This window comes from Trachurus japonicus, chromosome 22 (genome assembly GCF_045865225.1).
Source record: "Trachurus japonicus isolate A0001 chromosome 22, Traja_1.0".
NCBI lineage: Eukaryota > Metazoa > Chordata > Actinopteri > Carangiformes > Carangidae > Trachurus > Trachurus japonicus.
Window position 1 is genome coordinate 3,776,454 of NC_140928.1, and position 25,830 is coordinate 3,802,283.

A 25,830-nucleotide genomic window follows, 5' to 3' on the forward strand; every position below is an offset into this window, starting at 1 on the left:
GAATTATTTGTACAAGTACATGTACAACGTACCATGTGCAGCGGCTGAGGACAGCTGATTGTCCCCAGACCGATGGAGTCGACCTCAGAGCTGATGGAGCAGCTTTCCTGAGAGAGAAAAGACACAAACAGTAAAGAAAAAGATCATTACATCATCCTGATCTGACATTTAACTTTTGTCCTTTTTACTTTGAGGAACCAGGTGAGTGGAGGTTTTACATTTCCTTCATCACTGAATCATCAACATCTGAGTTTATGACAATAACTCGTCTTTGAAAACTCTGTTAAACCTAAAAAGGTTCATTACTCGCTCATTTAATGATCATAAGAGACTTTGCTTTAGAGATTTTAAGTAGAACTCAAATGGTCTTTCAGGAAAATTCCTAGAAATAATTATATTTAATCAGAGCTCAGTTTCAGAGCTGCTTCATATTATTGATCCAGCTCTACTGTGGATATGAAGAACTGATGCTGCAGAGAAGTTTGACTCGTTCATAGAAAACAGCTGAGATTATTGTTATTATAAGAACAGATCAACCTGTGTTGGTCGCTACTGAAGCTCACCTATCACCAGCAGCAGTTTACGTATCACTCACCAGTTTCCCGTGCAGCGCGCCGAGCTCGGCGGCCGCGCGGCGCAGCAGCAGCTGCAGCTTGTTGCCGATGACGTGGACCTTCTCCTTGGCCTCCACGCTGTCCTGACCGCTGGTCTCCAGGAGCAGCTGGGACGAGATGTCCTGCAGCGAGGACACCTGGCGCTGGCGGCCGCGCAGCTGCTGCTGCAGCTCCTGTAGGGGGAGACACAGCAGAGCAGAGCAGAGCATCAGTACACACACACAGACACACACAGACACACACCGTCACCTGAAACCTCATCAATCTGCATCAACTCAATCATTTACAGGACTTTTTTCAGCTGCTACAGTCTGACTGACATGTTATCACACCAAACACTAACACACCTTGTCCCGTTCATGCTTTGGAGAAACCTTTTCCACAGTTGTATCTTATTTTATACATTTAACCAGTTTGTTTCTAAGTTTATTCCTCTCTCAGCCCCAGAAGTTAAAGATGTTCAGTCTGTGGCTCTGACTCATCTATGAAATACAGGTGCACGTCAATACATTAGAATATCTCATGGGAAAGTTTATTTATATGAATAATTCAATTCAAAAAGTCAAACTAACACATAACATAGATCCATTACACACAGAATGAAACATTTCATGTCTTTATTTATTTAATTCTAATGATTATGTATCTCAAAAAATTGAATTTGACAAAAGACCAATTAAAAAAAAGCAAGAAAAGAAATGTTGTCCTTCTGAAAAGTATGTCCATCTATATACAGTACTCTCAATATTTGGTTGGGGATATCCTAATTTATTGAGATGCACCTGTAATCTCTTACAAGCTTGGAAAATATGACAACTTTATCATAGAAAAATGCAAACAGGTTGTTCGAGCCTTTTTAAAGTGTTTTTCCAGAACAACCAAACAGAAGTTCCTATGTGTGTATGCACAAATTGCAAATAAAGTTTTTGACTTTTGACTTTGTCTTTGACTTTGTAGTGTGTGTCTCACCATCAGAGCGTCCCGGTGCTGCAGCAGGACGCAGCGTGAGCCGGGCAGCTCGCTGACGTTGACGGCGAACAGCTTGTTCTCGGCCTGAGCGAGCCACAGCAGCAGAGAGTGCAGCGTCTCGTGGAACTCCTGATGAAAAAAAACAAACACAACTCAGAGGTCAGAGGTCAACGGACGCAGAACAGAAGATGAGAGTGTGTGAGGACGGAGAGCGGAGGAGGACACGTTGTCTGACCTGACACTGCAGCAGAGCGCCGTGCAGCCTCGTCTCCCAGCTCTCCACGCCGCCGCACGCCGCCGTCCAGCTGGCGTTGGCCGAGCCCAGAGCGTCCTGCAGCTCCCGCAGCTCGGCGCTGTCGCCGCGCAGGAAGTGACGGCTGCTCAGGTTGACGGAGATCATCAGACACTTGTAGCTGTTGAAGCTCTTCTGCATCTCCTGAAAAGAAGAAGAAGGAGAAGAAAAGGAACAAACCGTCAGCTCATCTCCACCCACACAAGTGATGTTTAATGTTTTAAAGGGATAGTTCAACATATTGGCATATTGGTCCATTGCCATAATCCCTATAGTCATAGCAGTAGGTCTGTTACCTTTAATTGTCGGTGCAAGCTATTTTTAGAACGGCGGAGCAGAGCCGTGAGCTGCTCAGAGCTACGCTACGGAGGCTCATGGGATTTCTTGGTTTCCCTCATCAAACTCATCAAATACACAATCCAACAACTCCACAACGCTCTGGTGGACAAGTTGTGAGCTGCACATTCACCACACTATAAGATAATAACACAACGTTACCAGACAGAGTTGTTTTAGAGGTAAATGCAGAGACTGATGATGAACAACTGTCCCTGAAGGCAACGCGCATCAGCGGTTTTGCATGAATTTCCCTCTAAAACAACTCTGTGTGGTAACGTTGTGTTATTATCTCATAGCGTGGTGAATGTGCAGCTCACAACTTGTCCACCAGAGCGTTGTGGAGTTGTTGGATTGTGTATTTGATGAGTTTGATGAGGGAAACCAAGAAATCCCATAATGAGCCTCCGTAGCGTAGCTCTGAGCAGCTCACGGCTCTGCTCCGCCGTTCTAAAAATATCTTGCACCGACAATTAAAGGTAACAGACCTACTGCTATGACTATAGGGATTATGGCAATGGGCCAATTTGTTGTGCAATATGTTGAACTATCTCTTTAAGGACAATTAAAACTAAAATATAATTCATTTTTACTTGAAAACATGAATAAACCGTGTCTAAACGTCAGATCAGAGCAGGTCACCTTGAGTTTCCGGATGTTGACCTCGATGTCTCTGATGCTGGAGGCCGGAGCGATGCGCTGCAGCCGCTCCAGCTCCGGCAGCACGCGGCCCAACCAGGAAGTCACATCACACAGGTCCGAGTTCAGCTTCTGCCACTGCTCCAGGTCCTGCTTGATGTCCGACTTCTGCGCCTGGATCAGCTCCCAGCGCTCGATTACACCTGCAGAGAAAAGAAAAAAAAAGAAATTTCTAATGTTTATCTGTCAATTAAACATTTATCAAGAGTTTAAAAGTCAAAAATCTAAGAATAAAATCTCAACTTCTTCCTGTTTTTCTCTGTTTTACATCATTTAAAAGTTAAAGTGAGTTTTGGTTTGTTGGTCGGAGCTTGTTGAAGGAAAAAGGAAATATTTTTCTTTGATTGTGCGACAGTGAGTAAACTAAACGATGAGTGAGTTAATTCAAGAAGAATAAGAAGAAGAGTGAATCATCGGCCTCTGGCTCTGTTGACTGTCTCTGTACCTGTGCTGGTCTGCCTGTCCGTGGTGCTAAGCCCCGCCTCCTCCAGCTCCTCCTCGTCGTTCAGGATCAGCTTCACTCTCTTCACCGTGTTGATGCTGCCGCTGCACTCGGACATCAGCTTCTCCTGAACACACACACACACACACACACACACACACACACACACACACACACAGAGTCAATTTAAACACTGAAAACACTCCTTTCCTTCTGGGGATCTGGTCCAGGTTTATAAATCAGTCTAATAATAAATGGATGGCAGTGGCCTTCACAGTTATTCACATTATTATACAGTTCCTACTATCCAAGACTGGTTCAATGTACTCAACAAAAATACCAAACTGGAAAGAGTCACATACTGCAACACAAACTATGTGGATAAATATGAAAACATTAGGTCTTGCTGTGGTATGAGTGATAATAAAAAGTGATTTGGTTTATCCTATATGTTGCTATCGTCACTGTGTGTAATGCTGCTGCTGCACTGTAATTTCCCAGCTTGGGATCAATAAAGTCTATCTATCTATCTATTTATTATGTGAAGGATGCTATAGCAATGTGTTACAGTATATCAGGAAATGATGGTGCCCATTTTGTTATAATGTCTTTGGACATATAGAAGATCTGCAATGTTTTTTGGTTTGTTTTGTTTTTCTTTTTTCTTTTCTCATTTCTTTATTATCTTTTTATTATTTATTGATTTTGTTACGTAATTGTGTTTCCTTTTTTTTACTGTGCAGATTGAGAATGTTTTGGGGATGACAAATTGTGGAGGCGGAGAAAGTTGAATAAGGAATTCCCTGCCTTCAACAAACTAAATGTTTATCCCTCATCTGCAAAACCTTCAATAAAAAGAGATTAAAAAGAAAAACTAAATACTGGAAACACTCCTTTAGTTAATCACCCTCAGTGTGTGTGTGTGTGTGTGTATGTGTGTGTGTGTGTGTGTTCTTACGTAGCCCTGCTGGTGGAAGCTGCTGCCGCCGCTGCCTCCGGTGTGTGTGTGTGTGTGTGTGGGCGACGAGCTCAGGCCTCGGATCATTTCCCTGGGAAGTCGTTTCCTCTCTGGGGAGCCGGGCTGGTGCCAGCTGGGGGGGTCGGACTTCACTGGGGGACAGAAGGTCAAGAAAATGTTTAAAAAATAAAATAAAATAAGAAAAAAAATGTAGAAAGTCAAAAAGTTTCATGACTGAAACATCAGAATGATTGTGACACATGCATGAGACTGAGGTGTCTGTAGAAAACATGCAGAAACTCATTGGTCCAGAGACACTTGAACGCATCACGGCATCATGCAACTGTCACAACTTTATTGATACATAAAGATTTGTTGTTGGGTTTTTTTAAACTTGTAAACAGAGTGTGTGGATTAGAGCGGGGGATGTGTGAGGATGTGTGGATGAGTTTGGGGTTGCTAGGAGACGGGATGTGGGGGGATGTGGGTAGTGCAGGCGCATGCAGCAGGCTTAGTGCTCAGTGCTACTGCTACTGCCTACCACAGGCCGCTGCTCTGACAGTGGCTCTAACAAACGACTCTGAGCTCTCAGTGACCTGCACATCTGGAAGAGAGAGCAGCAACAACACAGCTCAACATCTGGAATTAAAGCCTAGAAATAAACTAAAAATAAAAATAAAAAAACAACAACACTGTTTAGTGATGTGTTCACAGACGCTGGGAAATCTGGGTTCCCCACAGGGATTATTATTGTCTGAGCTCCGCTTTCCATCAGACAAGTTACAGTGAAGTCCTCTGTCATCAGTTTAACTGCGTCTTAATGAACAAATTAATTAATTAGTTAGTTGGACAGAAACATATTTTGTGAGGTCACAGTGACTTTAACCTTTGACCTCCACATTGTGATCAGTTCCTTCTCAGTGTTACAGAGTAAATCACACCGCTACATTAATGATAAACTTTACTGTCAGGTTTTGGATAAACTGAGTGTCCTTGAATGCACCATCCGGAATAATGACAGAATTTACTGTGGTCGTTACTCACAGAGGTTCTTTTTTACTGAAATTGTTTTTGTAGTATTAGAGCCATATTTGGATATTTTGTTTGATCATTATTATCATTAATATTATTGCACATAGCCGCTAAGATGAGGTTCATAATTTAATTTGACTGTTTGATTATTCTACAATTCTATTAACTGAGACCAACTGAAATACTCTTGATCTTTAGGTTTTGTAAGATTATTGACAAAATATTAATTGAAAACAACAGTAACCCTTTAATTTACAGGTTATACGTGATAATGTCATAAAATTGCCATGAAATAACAATCAATTGCGTCATAATTTCTAGAAATAGCCTAGAAATAATGGTCAATTTCATAGTAATGCCAAGAAATAACGATTGATTGCATAGAAATATCCCAGAAATAAACGGTCAATTGCAAAGACTTAGTGCAGAAAAATTCTGGCCGTTCCCAAAAATTCAAAGCATGTGTAATCTTTTACTTTTATGAAAAACATGACATTATTATGAAATTGACCGTTACGTATTCAACGGCCTGTAAATTAAAGAGTTACCAAATCAAACTCCATTTTTGAATATTTAAAGTAGCGGAGGTGACCGTTACCTGACAGGGCGCTGAAGAAGGTGGCGTCCTCGTCGTCCTCGTGTGACGACGACCCGCCCACGTCCACCGTGTGGTCCCACTCCAGAGGGATGGAGTCCACGCTGACCGGCGTCTCTCTGCCCGACCGCTCCCGGGGCGGAGCCAGCAGGTGACAGACGACCTGGCGCCCGGCCGAGGCTCCGCCCACAGCCGCCGCCGCTCCGTCCTCCTCTTCCTCCTCCTCCTCCTTCCTCCTCCTGCTGTCTCTCCAGGAGGAGGCGCTGTCACTGGTCAGGTCGGGTGAGTCCTCCAGGTCCGTGTCCCGGTCCGACAGGTCCCGCTCCTCCTCCAGGACCTGAGAGACAGGACAGAGATGTTAAAGGGGTAGTTCAACATTTTTGGCAAATCCTCCTCTCAGCATTACCCCTATAGTCACAGCAGTAGGTTCATCGCCTTTAATTATTGGTGCATGTTGTTTTGAGATCGGCGGAGCAGAGACGTGAACTGCTCAGTGAACACAATGGAGGTAAAAGGTACAGGTCTGTAGCGCCACATTACATAATAATGTAATACATTTTCGCCTCATGATGTAATAAAGATGCATTTTGTAATAATCTGCCACATTCTGCAATAAAATTCTTGAATGCAATACGTAATTAAAGCAGAAGTAAGCAGAATTTTTGTGTTAATATAAGTCTTAAATCTTCCGACAGCAATCACTTCTATAGAGTGTTTGGTCTGAAACACGGGTCTGTCAGTCACTCTGCTCTGCTGTAAGCCCAGGAGAAAACTTTCCTTGTATCCTACAACCTTTATCCAATGAGGAAAGAGAACGGCATAAAGGGGCGGTCCTCTCTGTGTGTGCAGCCAAGGGATGCGCGTGAATGTGGTGACGTAGGGACGAGGGCGGGGACTGCTAACTCCATCGGCTGACAAGAAGTTAGCCAAAACCACCGGATCGCTTACTTCTACTTTAACTTTGCAGGATTTTGTAATAAATTGTTCCATACTGCATCAGTTATTACAAAATGCAGGTGTTGCATTTTTTTTTAACAAAGAAAGTGTAGTCATTTGGTGAAATATGTAACAATTTGTTAGAAATGTGGCAAAGTTTATTACATATTGCGTTCAAGAATTTTATTATAAAATGCACAACATTCACCACGCTATGAAATAATCATGTAACATTAAGCGACAAGAGTTGTTTTAGAGGCAAATGCAGCCGGAACTACTTTCCAGACACGGCTGCTGGGCGGAGGGATTTCAAAAGCGCAAGTAGTTCTGAGTATTTGCTTCATGTGTCGTAATGTTACATGATTATCTCATAGCGTGGTGAATGTGCAGGTCACAACTTGTCCACCAGAGCGTTGTGGAGTTGTTGGATTGTGTATTTGATGAGTTTGATGAGGGAAAGTTGGATCTCAAAACCACATGCATCGATAATTAAAGGTAATGAACCTACTGCTGTGACTATAGGGATTATGGTCAAAGGGGAATCTGACTAAATGTTGAACTATCCCTTTAACACTGGTGAAACATAGAAGGGACGACTCAACAAATCTAATATCTGTCATCACAGGTGTCAGGCCGATGTTTGTAAGGATCATGAATGAAAAGGAAATGTGAATATTTGCTTTGCCGGTCGATTTACAGTGTGCGCACAAAATTTTCTACTTGTGCTCCTAAAATTTAAAATTAGGGATTCACTGTAGACAGGGGACCTGTACCATTCACCTCCATTGTGTTCACTGAACAGCTCACGGCTCTGCCCCGCCGATCTCAAAACAACATGCACCGATAATTAAAGGTAATGGTAATGAACTGCTATGACTATAGGGATTGAACTATCCCTTTAAGTGCTTCATGTTCCTATGGTTTGGTTTGTTTGTGTGTTTATATTTCTCAGAGGGTCCCTGAAGGCAGCACTGACCGGGCGGCGGTTGACGAGGCGGTGGTGGAAGCGCGCCACGCGGCCGAACACCTCCTGGCAGTACGAGTGCAGCTCCTCCAGCTCGTCCTCGATCAGCACGGCGTCCAGCGGAGCGCTCTTCTGGATCAGGTTCTCCCCGAACACGATGAGGGCGTCGATCTTGTTGGTGTTGAGGGTGATCTCCTGCTGGAAGCCCTGTGGGAGGGGGGGCAGAGGGGGACAGGGGAGGTCAGGATTAGGGCTGGAACGATATGCTTTTCTCCCGATTCGATTCTTCTACGATTTTTTGGATGTCGATTCGATTCAAATTGCGATTCTATACGATATTGCCGATTTTCTCGATTTTTAGTCTGCATTTTTAACACCAGTGAAACAGTTGAATGATTATGATTGTCTACAGACTATTCCAGAAACTATATTTCCCCCAAAAATACACATCACATGTAAGTCAGTTTTTAAGATTTATTCAGCAGCAATATGTTTACTCTCTTTTCAGAAGCCTGGACTGCATAAAAGAGGCAAAAATAAAAGAGTATAGAAAAAACAGGCTTCTGAAACCTTTCTGACAAAATGAGATATAGACTTAGTAACTGCTACATTTTAACATTTATCTGCACACAGATACTGTAGGAGCCTATAAATTAACATACTCCATTATAAAGTGAACTTACACCCTTTTCAAAACCTGGACTCCCTGTATGTAAAAAAAAGGCAAACAAATGCACATTGCACAATATTTAAAAAAAGGATGTCAGGATGTCTCAGTGTGACCAGTGTTTCTAGTTTCTAGTGTCTCTGTGAGGGAGGAGGAGGAGGAGGAGGGGGGACAGACTTACGTTGAGTTGTCTCATCTTGTCTTCGATGTCGCTCTCAGAGAAATGCTCCACGTTGGTGAGCTGCAGGTCCATCTCCGTCAGCCAGACCAGGATCCCCTCGCGCGTCCCCTCAAAGTCTTCTCTCTGGGAGGTGAAGTGCTGCAGGAGGAGGAAGAAGAGGAGGAGGAAGATGTCTTTATTTAATCACTATTCATGTGACTGTTGATTCAGGTTTTATACATTTGGATGAAAACAGTCAGCAGCTTGAAGCTATTGATCCCATCTGTTAAATCCACTGTGATCATAAACAGGAGACATATTTTTGTCAAAATGAGGCTGAAATATTTTTATCTCCAGAATATCTGATTTTATATTTTATTTTTAAATACAAAAGTCTGTGTTCAACATAATAAATCTAAATAAGACTCACAGTTTGAGGCTCTGTTAAAAAAAATGTTAGTTCAACTTCAAAAACACTGTGTAAAAGTGTAAACTGCTCAAACTTATATTTCTTACGGTAACACTTTATAATAAGTACACACTATTTAGCATTAGTTAAGCATGAATAAATACAGAATTCTTCATATAAAATGCATGAATACTCATTAAAATGTAGTTTATAAATACAGTTAGTGCTTATCAATGATAAGCACTAACTGTATATTATATTAATATTTTAACTGTGTTCATAAACTACATACTAATGAGTATTCATGTGTTATAAATGATGAATTCAGTATTTAATGCTTAACTAATGCTTAATAGTGTGTACTTATTATAATATAGGGTTACCATTTCTTACTATATTATTAGATATTTCATGTTATATTATATTTATGTTGGTCTTCAGTTGACTTGATTGATGATCTTCTCTGTGAAGTTTTGGGTCAGACAGATTGTGTCAACTAAACTAAACTAAACTGTAAAGCTCAAACAATATCTGCTTTTGATTTTCATTAAAACCTTTTTATTAAAGATAATTTCTGTTTCTGAAGCAGAAACATGAAACTCTTCAGGTCAGATTGAATGTTTGTATTTGTTGTATGTAAATAAACAGATGTAATCTCCGCTCCATCTCCATCTCCGTGTCTGTTGTTTTAATCTCTGTCCACCTGACTCTGCTGTGATCAGGTGATCGGGGGTTTGATCCCCACGGCGGCGGAGGTCTTTGATTACATGCAACAGAAACATCCTCCATCTGCTCGCAGCCTCGCGCCCTGCCGCCATGACAACAACAGCAGCTTCCTGCATCACGCCTCGTCACCGTCTGAGAGGTGACCCAAATCCTGACGGCTTAGGGCGGAGCCAAGGGGGCGGAGCTAAAGGAAGCGGCTGCTGCATCTGACTGATGATGTTTGAGCTCTGACTTCTGACTCACTCACTGTTTCTATCTTTTATTTTAAAGGGATAGTTGCAAATTCATGCAAAACCGCTGATGCGCGTTACCTTCAGGGACAGTTTTTCATCAAGCAGTCTCTGTATTTCCCTCTAAAACAACTCTGTGTGGTAACGTTGTGTTATTATCTCATAGCGTGGTGAATGTGCAGCTCACAACTTGTCCACCAGAGCGTTGTGGAGTTGTTGGATTGTGTATTTGATGAGTTTGATGAGGGAAACCAAATAAATCCCATGAGCCTCCGTAGCGTAGCTCTGAGCAGCTCGCGGCTCTGCTCCGCCGTTCTAAAAATAGCTTGCACCAACAATTAAAGGTAACAAACCTACTGCTATGACTATAGGGATTATGGCAATGGGCCAATTTGCCAAAAATGTTGAACTTTCCCTTTAGTTTTAATATGAAACCAGTGTTTTTACCTTGAGTCTGCGCAGCACGGCCCCCACCCGGCGCTGCAGCCCGTCCCAGCGCTGGTTCCCCTCCTGCACCATGACCTTCAGCCTGCTGGCCGTGTCGGTGCGGTTCTCCCGCGCCAGCCGCCGGTACTGTTTGTTGACCAGCTCCAGCTGCGTGAGGCGCTCGTGGACCTGCCGCTGGAACGCCTGGAAAACACACACACACACATCCTTGTAAATCTATCTTTGTGAGGACATGTCATTGACATAATGTATTCCCTAGCCCCTTACCCTAACCTTAACCATCCAAAACAAATGCCTAAACTTAACCATTACTCTAAACCTAATTTAAACCTAATTATAAGCTAACGTCTTAACCCTCAAACAGCCCTTTGAAAAAGTGAGGACCGGCCAAAATGTCCTCACTTCCCAAAAATGTCCTCAGTCTGTTGGTTAAAAACTCGTTCCGGTCCTCACAATGTAGCATGTACAAGAACACACACACACACACACACACACTGATCAACTGATATTCAGCCAATAATCCATTGATGGATTGATTGGAAACAGATAATCTGTCAGAGAGGAAATGAAGAAACCAGGAGAGAGTCTCAGGGTTCAGACTAAAAAAAAAAAAAATACAGTTTTTTTTTTCTTTTAAAAATGATATTTTCCACTAAATTTAAAATCCAGTTTAAAAAAAATAAATGTTTTCCCAGGAACATGAATCACTCATGTTAAAGTCTCTGGGTGTTCATTTGTTGGAAATGTTGGATTGAATCTGTGACATGTTTTTTATTAATGGTCTTTCTTTCTCCACCAGAGTTTTATAAAAATGTGTTTTGCATGGGTGATGACAGATGACATAATCTCCAATTGTTTGGTGGATAAAGTTTATTGTTTTTCACTTCATTCTATTCATTACTTATTACTTTTATCTGTTTTTTTTATTATTGTTTTGATGATTGATAGCTTTTATCTTTTGTTTCTTTCTTTTATTACTGCTGTATTCTCTTCCTGATGTTTCTATCTATATTATCAATCTTTTAATATTTTAACTACTCATATTGATATCTCATATATATTTTATTTTATATTTTATACAGTGTGCATTGGTCTCCAAGTCTTTTTGATTTTACTTGTTTCTTGTTTCAATCATTGAACGACTTTCTTAGAAGGTGCCATATAAATAAAATGTGATTTGATTTGATTTGTTCACATTCTGATATATGTTTAATCACATTTACATCGAAACAAAAAGGTGCTTGACCCAAGTTTTGTCTCTGTCTAACATTAACTGTCTAATATTTATTATATACCGTATATAAATATTAAAATGTATTTTATTGTATGTCTAATATCCAGGTCAGTGTTTAGTTTGACACATTCAGGCTTGGCTCCAGCTGCTCAGAGGATTAACGACCTTTTCCAGTCACTTTATGGACGTGAACTGATCTACTGATGATACTGAGGATGATGATGATGATGATCCTATAGCTCCCATTGCAGCCCATTCATATCCATCCATATATACATACACATGCACATATACTGTACATATGTAGGTCAGTGACTGGTCATCCGCTCCACGTGATAATGTTTAGAAATCAACACCATAAACACTGGAGCACTGTTGCTATGGAGACGAGTCCAGATTACCAGGGAGGCACTAATCTGTGTTTCTAATCCACCCTGACACATCAAAGGTTACCTGTGTGTGTGTGTGTGTGTGTGTGTGCATGACAGGGCACCTGAACCTGAATCTGAACTCACACATAAGCTGTCACAACAATCTACTGATTCAAATAACACAGAAAATATAAGACAAACTGAGTTTAAGGACATAAAATTCAAACTGCGTAAAAAAAAAGGTTTTGAAGGAAACGCTGGAGAAACAACAACAAGATGCTACTTTGATTTATCACATTAAAAACCAAACTCCAGACCAGACGACTGAGTTTTGGGGTTTTTGTTTTTATCATTTGGTCTCTGGAACATTTTGGTCCAGACGAAGAGACGTCTCAATATTGACTGGTCAGACTTTCACTGAATCTTCATTGTTCCCCAGAGGATGAAACTTTTCCTGTGGTGCCATCTGCTCGAAATGTCACGAAACTACAAATCTAATCATCAATTTACCATAGGAATGAACGTGCATTGTTCCCCAGAGGATGAACCCTACCATATTTAGTCGGCCCCTCAACTTTTCCTGAGGAGCCATCTGCTCAAAACTTCATCATGTAACAAAAAAATCTTAATCTAATCTTCAGTTTCCCATTATAATGTAGAGGCATGTTCCTCTGAGGATGAACCCTCTTATATTCAGTCCTTGAACTTTTCCTGTGGAGCCATCTGCTCAAAACTTCATCATATAACAAGAAAAATCTTAATTTCATTATCAGATTACCATAATAATATAGATGCATGAGGATGAACCCTCACTTATTTAGTCAGGCCCTGAACTTTTCCACCTGGTACCACCTGCTCATTAAACAAGAAACCTATAAATCTAATCATCAGGTTGCCATAGTAACAAACATGTATGTTCCCAAGAGGATGAACCCTACCATATTTTACATATGAGTTGATTAATCTTTCCTGTGGAGCCATCGGCTTAAAACACAGTCATCTATACAAGATAACTCTAAATATAATCCATCAGTTTACCATATTAATAGAGACACATGTTCCCCAGAGGTTAACCCTTGAACCTTTACCTGCAGAGCCATCTGCTCAAAACTTTATCATGTAACAAGAAAAATCTCTTCCCATTATAATGTAGAGATATGCTCCCCTGAGGATGAACCGTGTTATATGTATTCGGCCCCTGAACTTTACCTGCAGCGCCATCTGCTCAAAACTTTATCATGTAACAAGAAAAATCTCTTCCCATTATAATGTAGAGATATGCTCCCCTGAGGATGAACCGTGTTATATGTATTCGGCCCCTGAACTTTACCTGCAGAGCCATCTGCTCAAAACTTCATCATGTAACAAGAAAAATCTTAATCTAATCTTCAGTTTCCCGTTATAATGTAGAGATATGCTCCCCTGAGGATGAACTGTGTTATATGTATTCGGCCCCTGAACTTTTCCTGTGGAGCCGTCTACTCAACACACAGAAAAACTCTAAACCTAAAGATCAGTTTACATGTAGATGCATGTTCCCCAGAGCCTGAACCTTCTCCTTCTAGATCAACGTTTCCTCTCAGCTCCATCACTCAGATGTTCTGGACCAAACAGAGACATGAGACATGAGACCGATGTTTCTTGGCGTCTCGTCAGTCGTGTCTCTGTCCAAACTTCTGCCACAGTGAAGGATTATTTAAAAAAAACACACACACACACACAGAGAGAGAGACAAAGGCTGTGGTTGTTTCCTCACCTCAAACTTCTTCAGCTCCTCCTTGGCGCTGGTGTAGAGGACGTCGGCCGACTCGGGGCTGGCCGCCGTCAGCTCGGCCGTCCTCAGCCAGTCTTCAAAGCGCGAGTAGTCGTCCAGGAACTTACACCAGAGACGCCACGTCTCCTCGATCCTGAAAAACCATCAGAGGTCACATGACTCACATCCGTCCATCTGCAGTTTATATGTTCATCAGTGTGTGTGTGTGTTAGGTTGTTCGGTATACCGGTACTAGATTGGTACCGGGATACTGACGCATTTAAAACAGTATTATACTGCGCTTAGATGGGACCGGTAGAGACTGGTAGTAGACCGGAGCAGAATCAATTTGGTCTACGTGTAGGAAACAATAGGTGTGTGTGTTTGAGTAAAATGAACGTTTGTGTTTCATTCTATAAACTACTGATAACAATTTCTCCCAAAATTACAACTGGTCAAAATAACAAAAAAGGTGCAGTGTTTTCAGACCTCAAATAATACAAAGAAAACAAGTTGATATTCATTTTTAAACAGACCACTAATGTTTTAATTTAGGAAGAGTTCAGATTAATATGCAGCAGCAGTAACTGTTTACTGATTTACTGATGCATATGTTATAGTTCAAAGATTTTCTAAAATAATAGCCAATAATGACATTTTTTGTGTTCTCTTTTTATTTGGAAAAGTACCGAAAAGTATCGAAAAACATGTTGGTATCGTGACAACAATAGGTGTGTGTGTGTGTGTGTGTGTGTGTGTGTTTATTCTCACCTCATCCTCCTCTCCATGGACATGGCGCAGATGTTCCTCCAGCGGCGGTCCAGGCTGCGCGTCGTCTGCTGGATGGAGTCGTTCTCCGAGTCGCTGCCGCAGGCGTCGGCGTCGTGCAGCAGGACGTCGCACAGCGTCAGCACCGACGCCACGCTCTCCGTGTGCTGCTCGATGTCGCGCTGCAGGTCCTGAAGGTCACACACACACACACACACAGACACAGAAACAGATACAGCTCAGTAAACGATGCAGGAGAAGACGCTTCAACAGTGATGAGCGTTGAGGAGGAAACGAGCATCAAACTGATCTAGAGTCAGGTGGTTAAAGGTCAGAGAGGTCAGAGCTCGTCCTTCAGCATCTCTGCACATGTGATGTGACCATCTGTTACCACGTGAACCGGGCTGCATGGAGATCATAAAGAGTCAAAGGAGACGAGTCAAGATTCCTCAACCTGCAGATTATTTTCACGATTAATCCAGAAACACATGTTCAGCGCTACAGATGATTAGAAACTAGATGTAGAATTTAATGTTTATATAAATGAGATGAAGACAAAGATCATCTGTTGTTTGCAAACGTCTAAATAAAGGTTTCGATTAATCTGAAGAGGTTAGATCTGAAACTCCAGACAAGTTAAAGGGATTTTTCCAAAGATTTTAAAAGCCCTTGAACATGTTTTCCAGAGTTTTTCTTTTTGCAGCTGGTGGAACAGCAGCGTTCACATCACATCACTGACTTTAAGAAGGTTTTGAGGTTTTTAAATGACCAAATTCTGCAGATTCAAAAAGTTGCTGTGCAGATTTAAAGGGATAGTTCAACATTTTGGCAAATTGGCCCATTGCCATAATCCCTATAGTTTTAGGAGTAGGTCTCTGCATTTCCCTCTAAAACAACTCTGTCTGGTAACGTTGTGTTATTATCTCATAGCGTGGTGAATGTGCAGGTCACATCTTGTCCACCAGAGCGTTGTGGAGTTGTTGGATTGTGTATTTGATGAGTTTGATGAGGGAAACCAAGAAATCCCATGAGCCTCCGTAGTGTAGCTTTGAGCAGCTCACGGCTCTGCTCCGCCGTTCTAAAAATAGCTTGCACCGACAATTAAAGGTAACAAACCAACTTTATGGCAATGGGCCAATTTGCCAAAATGTTGAACTATCCCTTTAAATATGTTGACGTGATGGTGACACTGTGGATGCATAAAGTAAATAAAAAACAGCATTTACAGCTGCAAAAGATTCAAATTTGTTGAATGAAAATATTAGAAAACTAAAAGATAAAGAGACATTTTTCTGTTTCTCTATGAATTGATAGTTTCAGTTTGTGTAAACCGTCAAACCGATTGATTTGTTCTTTCCTTATTATGGAATATAAATACTATAAACTCAGAGATGAACTCTATCTGACTCTATAAAAACAGCCTCAGCTTTTCGGATATTTTTTGGGTGAGTGTGCATGAGTGTGCACGTGCAGCCCCTCCTGAGTCCTGACTGACTGACAGCACTCTGCTGCTTTGTTCAAAAGTTACCACTCTCTGGGTTGCCATGGTGACGGGTGAAGGCTTTAAAGAGCCCATCGACACAGGAGCCGTTTCAGCCGTCCCTCATCCACTAATGGAGAGAGAGAAAAGGAAGAGGAAGAGGAGAAAAGTCCCGTCTTTTTCAGTCTCTCTCGTCTCCTTCTCCATTCTTACGTTTTTATTCCTCTCTCTCCATCATGAGAGCAGACTCACTGCTCCATCTCTTTGTCCGACACGTTTCTGACGGAGCTGCTGCTCTTTCACAGGTTTGACATTTTTTACACCTGTCAGAAACAAAAAACTACGACTTCTGTCAATCAAGCTGTGGCCCCGCCTCCTCTGACAGGGTTCATTCATCACCTGAGTGCAGAGGTAGACTACTGTTCTCAGTCTGGACCGGACCAGAGTCGCTCTATATGATTCACAGTTGAATTTATTCACTGTTTCCTTTCTGAAACACGCTGCTTTTCTAAAAAAAAAAAAGTCTAAACTAATACACTGATGTAATGTAACATGTTTAGAGCCTACAGTTTAGAGCTGTGGACCTGGTCTCTGAACTGAAAATACACATTTATACAAACTTTATTTTACTTTCAGAAGCAGCCGCCACAAACTTAGACCTCCACTTTTTATCATAAAAAAATAATCGTTACTGCTCTAATATAAATAAAATAGGCTAAAAACAGTTCAGTCAATTCAATAATGTAATAGTAATAAGATTAACAAAATAGAAAACGGCTCTAATAAAGTAAATTCTCTGATATCATAAGACTTAACAGAGGATTTAGTCTTTCAATAATCTACTGCATCTCAATATCAGAATATCCTGGAAAAGTTCATTTATTTTAGTATAAAGTTCAATTCAAATAGTGAAACTCATAAAATATACAGATTCATTACACACAGACTCAATTATTTCATGTCTTTATTTCTTTTAATTGTAATGATTATTGCTTACTTTTAATGAAAAGCCTAAATTCAGTATCTCAAAAAGTAGGAACATAGTGAAAAAGTTCACCAGTGTAACCTGATGGTGTCACAGGCCTTTAAATGGTCTCAGTTATGAAGACTTTAGGATTCATTTTATTCCATTTTCCAACTTTACATCTGCACTTTAATTCATTTTAACTTATTTTATGGTATGTCCCTGGGCTGTCTTTATTCTGTGTTAGGTTGTGCTCATTTTGGATGAAAGTGAAAGTGTGGCAGTTTTTTTTTTTTTTGTGCTCTCTGACATCTGAGCTTTACTCTACTCTCTACTCTACTTGACTCCTGACATATGACATATTCTCATTTACTGAGATACACGTATACATATACGGCCCTGTTCATTCTAAACCAATGAGCTGAACTGACTCTAGTTCGTTGTGTTGTTCGGTGAAGCTGTTGTGTTTCTCAGCTCCATTACCAGCAGCAGCAGGTGAACAGAGATGAACTCAAACTGAATGTTTTTAACACAAAAGGTGAAAAAGAAAAAACCCTGCAGAGAACAAAGACCAGGTCCTGATGTGGTCAGAGGAACAGATGTGATCCAGATGTTGGGCGACTCTCTGCTCCTCCACCTCCTTTCCTTTCCTTTGCTTTTAGTGAAGCAGCGTCGCCGCGGACGACAAATGGACAAACAGGATGAAATCCATTTGCTTTATTCTGAACCCCCCCCCTCCTCCTCCTCCCCCCATCGCTGCATTAGCAACGCTGAGCCCAGCGGGGACGGCCGAGACTCGCTGAGACTTCACTCTGCAGCAGCACATTACTCGCCTCTTTGGTTATTATGGGCTGGACGCACACACACGCATCACCAGAGAGTGAGTGTGTGAGTAAGAAACTTCCTGCAAAATAATGCACCCTAGAGTTTCCTGTGGTGTCTCCACTCGGCTCCGACGCCTTTTTAAGCCTTTTTTATTTCAACTCTGTGAGTGATTCCTCCTGATAAACACTCATTTTTTAAACATTTTTCACTTTCTGTCCTGAGATCTCATTTTCTCTCGATGAAGACGAAGAGATGTGGAGAAAGAAACTTTATTAAATTAAATAAAAATGTAATTTGTTCCCAATTTGCTAATATAGAATTAAATCTTAACTCTAGAAATCCCAACTTGATCCAGTCTTATCATCACTTAACGATCAATCCAACATCGATTATCAACTTTTGAACTGTTACCTAGCAACCGCTCTTTTCTCATCCCTCTCGTCTCTTCTCCTGCAGGTAGCTATTTTTTGTAAATTTGTTTCTGATCCCAAAACAACAACAACAACAACAGCGATGACAACATGTTGGTTGTGTTGGTTATTATGGACATTAGGACGGATTATTAACACTTCTCCCAGAGAGGACCGACCCAAAATCACCATGGTAACCAGACAACCTGAGAGGTCTGTTTGGATCTGACACTTTTTCTGAAGTTTTGTGTCTGATGCTCGGAGCGCTGTTGCAGAAAATTGAGCCGTAATTTCTGATTTAAGGCGCCCGGACTATTTGTCACCTTTAAGGAGGAAGCTCTGAAAAGCAGCAGATCCCATAATACTACTAATTATAATAATAAGAGCTAATGCAGCCTGACAGCCTGCTAAATATTCATGAGCTCCAACCTCCCACTCACCTCCACCTGCTGCTGCTGCTGCTGCCAAACAGCCTCTAATGACCAGATCGCCCTCATTTCCTCACACAAAGCAGCACAAGAAGCTTCACCAGAGCTGCAGCTGTTTATCATCTGGATGTTTTAAAGGGATACGCCAACATTTTTTTTTTCTGTGTCTTGCCTCACTCCCGAGTCCATGACCAGCAGATAGACACCATCCTTTCGACTGTGCGTGCAGTAACAAGGGAGATAGAGCCGTATCGCCCGTAATTAGCTTAGCTCAAACACTGGAAGTGTATGGGTAGTGTTAGCCTGCCTCCACCTAAAGTCATCAGAGAAACTCTTCAGCAACTCTAAACGGAAACCGGCGGGCTGATCTTCGTCTCAGAGCTGACAAAACTCTCCGGTAAGGCATCTTGAGCGGTCAAATGCAGCTAACGGGACGAGATCGGTCAAAACGGAGGGTTCAAGCAAAGACGCTTTATTTTGGTTCAAGCTAGCTACATCGAGGGTAGGTTAGCTTCCTATTTCAAAGTAAAAGCACAAATTCTATCGTCATGGTTTTCTGTATGTAAAGGGCAACGGGTGTTTTATTTTGTGAAAGTAACCGGAAGTAACCAGAAGCGCCGAATTCATCCAAACAAAATTGTAAACAGCTGGTATTCAGACAAATTAACGACACACTGCTGATCTAAACGGCTACTTTCTCGCCTAAAAATGTTTGAAATGTGGATAAAGTGATATATTTACAGAGTTTAGAGCTAAAATGAAATCAGCTTCTGACTGCTGGTTTCGGCTCGGGTAGGAGGCAGGCTAACACTACCCATACACTTTCAGCGTTTGAGCTAAGCTAATTACGGGCGATACGGCTCTATCTCCCTTGTTACTGCACGCACAGTGGAAAGGATGGTGTCTATCTGCTGGTCATGGACTCGGGAATGAGGCAAGACACGAAAAAAAAAAAATGTTGGCATATCCCTTTAAAGCTGGAGATGCTGCAGACGGAGCGGACGGCGTCTCACCTGCTGCTCGGCCAGTTTCCTCTGGATCTCGTCGCTGTGGCAGACGCCGTACACCACCGGCTTGGCCAGCTCGGCCTCGATGCGCGACAGCCACGTCCTCAGGTTGCTCATGTTCTTGTCCAGCTGCTGCACCGTCACCAGCGTCTCCTTCAGCTTCCTCACCCTGCACAGAGAGAGAGAGAGAGTTTATTTGTAAAGTTTATTTTAACAAACAGTTTGTCTCAAAGGAGTTTTACACAGCATCATTACAACATCTCTGTCCTTAGACCGTCACATCGACTGAGGAAAAACTCCCAGGAAAACTGTGAACTGTGATTAAATGTAGATAAGATAATTCCTCTGGGTTTTCTCTTTCCTGTTTTGTACAAATTGAATGAAACAACCAGGATCAGTGAGGTGTTAGTCGATGCTTCAACACTGACGACTCTGGTTTCTGAAACAGATGAACATCTTCAGACATGGTTGTTTAAGAAATGAGACTGCATCAGTTCGGGTTAAATAAGTTGTTGTGTTTGTCTGCATCAAAACCTGCTGTTTTATCTTTATGTTCATAAACACATTCGTCTTTTTCTATTTTGCAAAACTGCAACAAACTGATTCCAAAGCAGCTGAATCACCTCAACTTATGGTGTGAGATTCAGTTTTTGTCATGCGCTGCTCACTAAACTAAACTTCATCCAGTGTTTCAATACAAGTCGCTGTAGTTGTATAGTGAAAATAAAGGCAGATTCTGATTCTGGATACAAAAACAACAGTTTGCAGACAGAAGCTCCTCCCTGTCTGAACTGATCTGAGGTCAGAGCTGAGTCGTCGACACCACCTCATCACGTCACGCAACAGAAATATGTCAGGAATCGCAGAAATGTGGAGAGTCCGTCTGGTCTACACCCGTCATTGTTGTCACGGCGACTCATCATCATCATCATCATTATCATCGTCATCGTCGTCATGGTTCTCACGTCCCGACACAACAGGAGCCTTCATGACTGACCTACATCTGACTGATCTGAGAGCTGCTGCTGCCGCATTCCTGAGCTGCTCCCAGGTCAGTGACCTACATCAGTGAACTGCTGCTGCCCTCACACACACACACACACACACACACACACACACACACTAACACACACATTTATTATATTCAAACAAGTGCAGAGACCTTTCCCTGCTCTTCAGTCCAATACTGGATTTTTTTTTTTTTTAAACAGCATTGTTGAAACTTTTCACTCACACAAACTAAAAACCTCCTGTTGTGGATTAAAAATAAACCTCTTCTCATTCCTTCTTTAAAAACACTAACACACTTTCTTTACCAGTGAAATAAGAGGCAGAAGGCAGAACGCCCACCACTCTTTTATTGTGAAGGTGATTCTCTGTTTTTACTCTTTATCTTTTTTATCTATGTTTATAGCTTCTTTTTTTTATATACTTCTACAGATGCACCTATACAATAAAGTATGGTAAAAACAACCCAGACCTCTTTGTCTTTCTACTTTGTGTATGGACTTTTAACTTCGATGTGAAGCGGGACTTATTTTTTGTGTAAGATTTTTACATGTTTTATCTAATTGTGTAATGTCTGTCTACTTTTTCTATAGGACAACGGATTAAATTTAGCAACTGTGCTGCTAACTCCGGCTTATTTACATTGATGCTTTTCGCTGATATATTGATTAATGTGCATTGTCCTAATCAAATAAATAAATAAATGTATTCTATTCTGTATTTATCTAGAGCTGAGAAGAAGAGTGTGTAACCCTGTGTGACCTCAACACACATGAAGTTACATCAGCAGGATGTTTGAAGCTGTAACTGCTCTCTGCCTTCTGGTTTATTTTACTGCTGATGATTTGTAACTCTTAAAGCCATTTTTGCCTTTATGTTCATTTAGGTTTTATTTTTAAGAGTTTTTATTTTGGTGAGGAGGAAGTGAGGCCAGGTGTTGCTGATCAGATGCAAACAGGTTTTTAACTATCTCTATTGGTTTCTATTGGAAATGTGGATTATAAAGGATTTTGGATTTCTGTTTAGTTTTCAACGACAGAAGTAAAACTGATCTTCACATGGACACACACATCATTTCACTCATGCACACGTTAACACACCACCAAGAGAAAGGTCACTATGGCAACAATCTTATAGTTGCAGTAACAACAAGTTCATCCTCTACAAACCAACTGCTCATGTTCTGGTTCAGTTTTCCTGTGTCTCCACAAACATCGTCAGCGCTCAGCTCAGTAAAGGAAGTGGAGGTTTGACATCCATGTTTTTTCCTTGAGTCTCTGAAACTGTAAAACTCACTAAACTTGATGCAACATCTGCATCAACATCTGCATCAACATCTGCAGCTCCAACACGTCTCAGTGTTTCTGATCAGCAGCCGATCGGCTCCGTGCTCCTTAGCAACAACAACATCACTGTTAATGAATGAAGAGCAGCTCTGAGTGTTTCATGCTGCTGCTGCTGCTGCTGCTGCTGCTCATCAGGCAGCACATCTGGATGATGCAACGCTGCAACAAGCTGCAGGAATCACACACACACACACACATCACACACACACACACACACACACACATCACAGCAGCTGCGTTTGGCTTCTTCACTCCGACTCATTAAAACAGTTTGTACGATGAAACAGATAATTAGACGTTGGAGCTGCAACAACACAGAGAGGAGGAGGAGGAGGAGGAGGAGGAGGAGGTGGTGGTGTGTGTGTCTGGTGATGCAGCTGTTGCGTTGTGTGTGTTGTGTTGTGTTGTGTACATGCAGGTGTGTGTGCGCTCAGAGCTGCAGGATGTGAGGACGTGGCGCTTCCTGAAGGGGCGGAGAGAAACATCAGTGACATCAAAACCCATGCTGCTGTGACCGCACACACACACACACACACACACACACACACACACATGCTTAAAGGCTCAGTGCATCAACACACACACACACACACACACACACACAGACACACAGACACACACCTGCTGTCCGAGCTCCCTCCCTCCCTCCATCATCATGTCTAAATACCATCACACACACCAGACAGACGGAGCAGAGCTGAGTCGCGTGCGTCCGCCTGCACTGACAAAGCTCAGCCCATCCCCCGTCTCTGCTGCTGCTGCTCACCGCCGCCGCCGCTCCTCCTCCTCCTCCTCCTCCTCCTCCTCCTCCTCATCCTCCTCCTCCTCCTCCTCCTCCTCGTTAACACAACAAAACCCCGACGTGTTCCCCTTTCCCCCCTCAGCCTCCTGACGGCGGCTCGGCATCAGGACGAGAGCGAGAGCTACTTACAGGCTGGTGAGGAGGCGACTCCACGGCGACGGCTCATCCGCTAGCTAACACACAGACACACACCCACACGCACACACCTCCCTCCCTCCCCCAATCACTCCCCTTCCTTCTTACTCTGCAGTCTGCCTGTCCCCTCCTCCTCTCTCCTCTCTCCTCCTCCTCCTCCTCCTCCTCCTCCTCCTCCTCCTCCTCCTCCTCCTCCTCCTCCTCCTCCTCCTCTCCACAGCTGGATGCTCTGACAGGTTCACTCCAGGTTACAGAGTCAAAACAACCTTCATGTTCACTCAGGCTGCAGAATACTACTACTATAATAATAATAATAATAATATAAAATGATAGCAATAATATTGGACAAGTCAGGGAATGCTATAATAAAGGCATGAATAAGTCCTAAGCAAAGCTGCTATCAGTACATCTGGTCTCTGTAAACACTGGCACAACACGATTCTCTATAGGAGGTTTTAAAACTGTTTAATTGTTTAACTTTTTTGTTGGTTTTTTTTGTTTTTATTATTCTCATTATTTATTCATTCTCTTTTAGTCTCATTGTCTTGTCCCTATGGACCTAATTTGTTTCTGAAATAAAGTTATATTATTATATAAACCTATGGACTGAACAGCTCATAATGATGATGTCATATTGTTGCTTTTGTCCAATTGAAACTCAGAAAAGCTCCAAAAATACTCAACTTATAACAATATAAAGACTCTGGGTCCAACTGAAGTCATTTTAAATTTGCTTTTAACTGACTGATATGATGGAGAAAAAACACTTACTTAAAGTTGAATCTTCTATTTCTGTCATTTACTGAGGAGACAATTTGATAAAGCAGCTTCTTTTCCTTCAGGTTATAAATGAACATTGAAACTTTTCTTGTTCTATCAGGTGTTTATGTGACTTATTGTTTTTCTTTATTTTATTGGGTTTAAGGAGAAAGATGAATAGGTGTGTGCACCAGGTTTAGCAGGAAGCTACTTTCCATCTGCAGCCTGCACATAAAACATGTTTTGGATTCAAAGAAGCAAAACGTCTAAAAGAAATAAACTTGTGTTCAGATCAGACTGGACCAATCAGAGCTCAGCGGCGACGTTCACACCTGCAGCTGATCTACAGTCCTGCATCCAGCTGCATGTCGCTTAGAGACGTAAAAACAAAGGGTCCTGAACGCACCGTGAGATATTCAAGTGCCCATACGCCCCATAAAGTCAACAAAACCCTGTGTGCAGCTCGGCCGTTTGTCCCGACCGTCACCTGTCCGACTCCGAACCGACCCAGCGGGGAAACGTCTCCATCTGCCTCCGACTCCGCTCCACATCCTCATCCTCCAGCCTGCAGCCGGCCTCATCCATCACAGGTCTGAGGCCGCGGCAGGTGGAGGAGGAGGAGAAGGAGAGGCGAGTAAAGAAAGGAGAGTAAATGTAAATCTGAAGTCTGTTGTGTAAATGTTCGGTTTGGATTTATGGAGAAATGAGCCACAACGCTGCAGAGCACCTGCTGCACCAGAGAGAAACAACAACAACACATGAAGAGTTTGGGATTCATACTGAGCTTTACTCAGCGACGTCATGAGCTGAGTCACTTTATTTATCCAACATGAGAAGATGGAGCCAATTTAATTTAATTTAATTTCTGTTTCCTATTTTACTGGAAATTCATTCATCATTCATTTCACCCAGAGTTGCTGTGGTTCTGTTGTGATTGGACGTGATTTTCATTTTTCAGCTGCACAAATTAAACATTGATCAGAAGCTCAGAGTCCTGGTTCTGTGAGTTTAAAGGTTGTTAGCAGCAAATCACTGCAGCAAAAAACAAAAACAAACTCATATTTCTATTCAATTATTTGTGCGTCCTCTCTGCAGCAGGTTCAACTTCCTGGTCGTTAAATATAAATGTGATCAACAGAGACACACAGAGTGAGTGTTATTTTCCGATTTCGTTCTTCTTTCCCAAACTAAACGGAGATTTTAAAAAACAGATGTGAAGAGAAACTCTGTGAACTTTATTTTGAAAAGACGAGATGATAAGTGAGTGATTTAAGTTTTAAGACGACGAAAATGATTGTAAAAAACTATCTCTTCATTCTGCCTCACAGAAACACACACACATCATCATCCCTCCGTCTCACAGTGCCTTTTCCAAAACTTGATAAATCACCATGGTAACACAAAACAAGGCAGCAGCAGCAGCAGCAGCACAAGAAGCGTGGCATCGTCACCATGACAACAACCAGATCTACGGCCACTCGAAGGGAGAGATGAGAGGTTGGAAGTTAAGTGTGCTCTGTCCGTCTTTCTTTCTTCTTTTTCTCTTTCTTTCTTTCTCTCTTTCTTTCTTTCATCTTTCTTTCTCTCTCTTTCTTTTTCTGTTTCTTTCTTTCTTTCTTTCTTTCTTTCTTTCTTTCCTCTTTCTCTCTCTTTCTTTCTTTCTTTCTTCTTTATCTGTTTCTTTCTTTCTTCTTTGTTTGTTTGTTTGTTTCTCTCTTCTTTTTCTCTTTCTTTCTTTCTTTCTGTCTTTCTCTCTTTTATGTCGGTGTTAATCATCGCGTGAAAAAGCTCCAGTTGAAATTTACGACTCGACAAACTGTAGTTTACAAACAAAAACAATAAACTGTAAATCTGCACACGCACCAGGTGGAAGGAGGAGGAGGAGGAGGAAGAAGAAGAAGAAGGAGAGCAGGACGATCATGTTTTAAAGACAAACACCTGCCTCTTGCGTGCGTCTTGCTGAGACAATGAGCAGCGCGGCCCTCGGCCCTCGGCCCCCCCGGTGGCCCCCCGGTGGCCGAGGGCCCGTGGACACAAAGGCCGGTGTCAGCAGACGGCAGCTGC

General features: G+C 42.0%; 1 protein-coding gene across 1 annotated transcript in view; it reads right to left on the reverse strand.

Annotated features, from left to right (window-relative positions):
• syne2b (spectrin repeat containing, nuclear envelope 2b) overlaps positions 1 to 25,830 on the reverse strand; it is a 199,714-nt gene that overhangs the window by 3,758 nt on the left and 170,126 nt on the right. The window contains exons 116-130 of the mRNA XM_085768285.1: positions 19,723 to 19,885; positions 14,606 to 14,793; positions 13,838 to 13,988; positions 10,477 to 10,659; positions 8,686 to 8,823; positions 7,850 to 8,044; positions 5,941 to 6,274; positions 4,852 to 4,914; positions 4,311 to 4,462; positions 3,356 to 3,479; positions 2,854 to 3,053; positions 1,819 to 2,019; positions 1,584 to 1,712; positions 596 to 787; positions 33 to 107 (exon numbers count right to left, since the gene is read on the reverse strand). Of these exons, the coding sequence (XP_085624411.1) occupies positions 33 to 107; positions 596 to 787; positions 1,584 to 1,712; positions 1,819 to 2,019; positions 2,854 to 3,053; positions 3,356 to 3,479; positions 4,311 to 4,462; positions 4,852 to 4,914; positions 5,941 to 6,274; positions 7,850 to 8,044; positions 8,686 to 8,823; positions 10,477 to 10,659; positions 13,838 to 13,988; positions 14,606 to 14,793; positions 19,723 to 19,885 (2,488 nt within the window). The remainder of the gene's footprint in view (positions 1 to 32; positions 108 to 595; positions 788 to 1,583; positions 1,713 to 1,818; positions 2,020 to 2,853; positions 3,054 to 3,355; positions 3,480 to 4,310; positions 4,463 to 4,851; positions 4,915 to 5,940; positions 6,275 to 7,849; positions 8,045 to 8,685; positions 8,824 to 10,476; positions 10,660 to 13,837; positions 13,989 to 14,605; positions 14,794 to 19,722; positions 19,886 to 25,830) is intronic.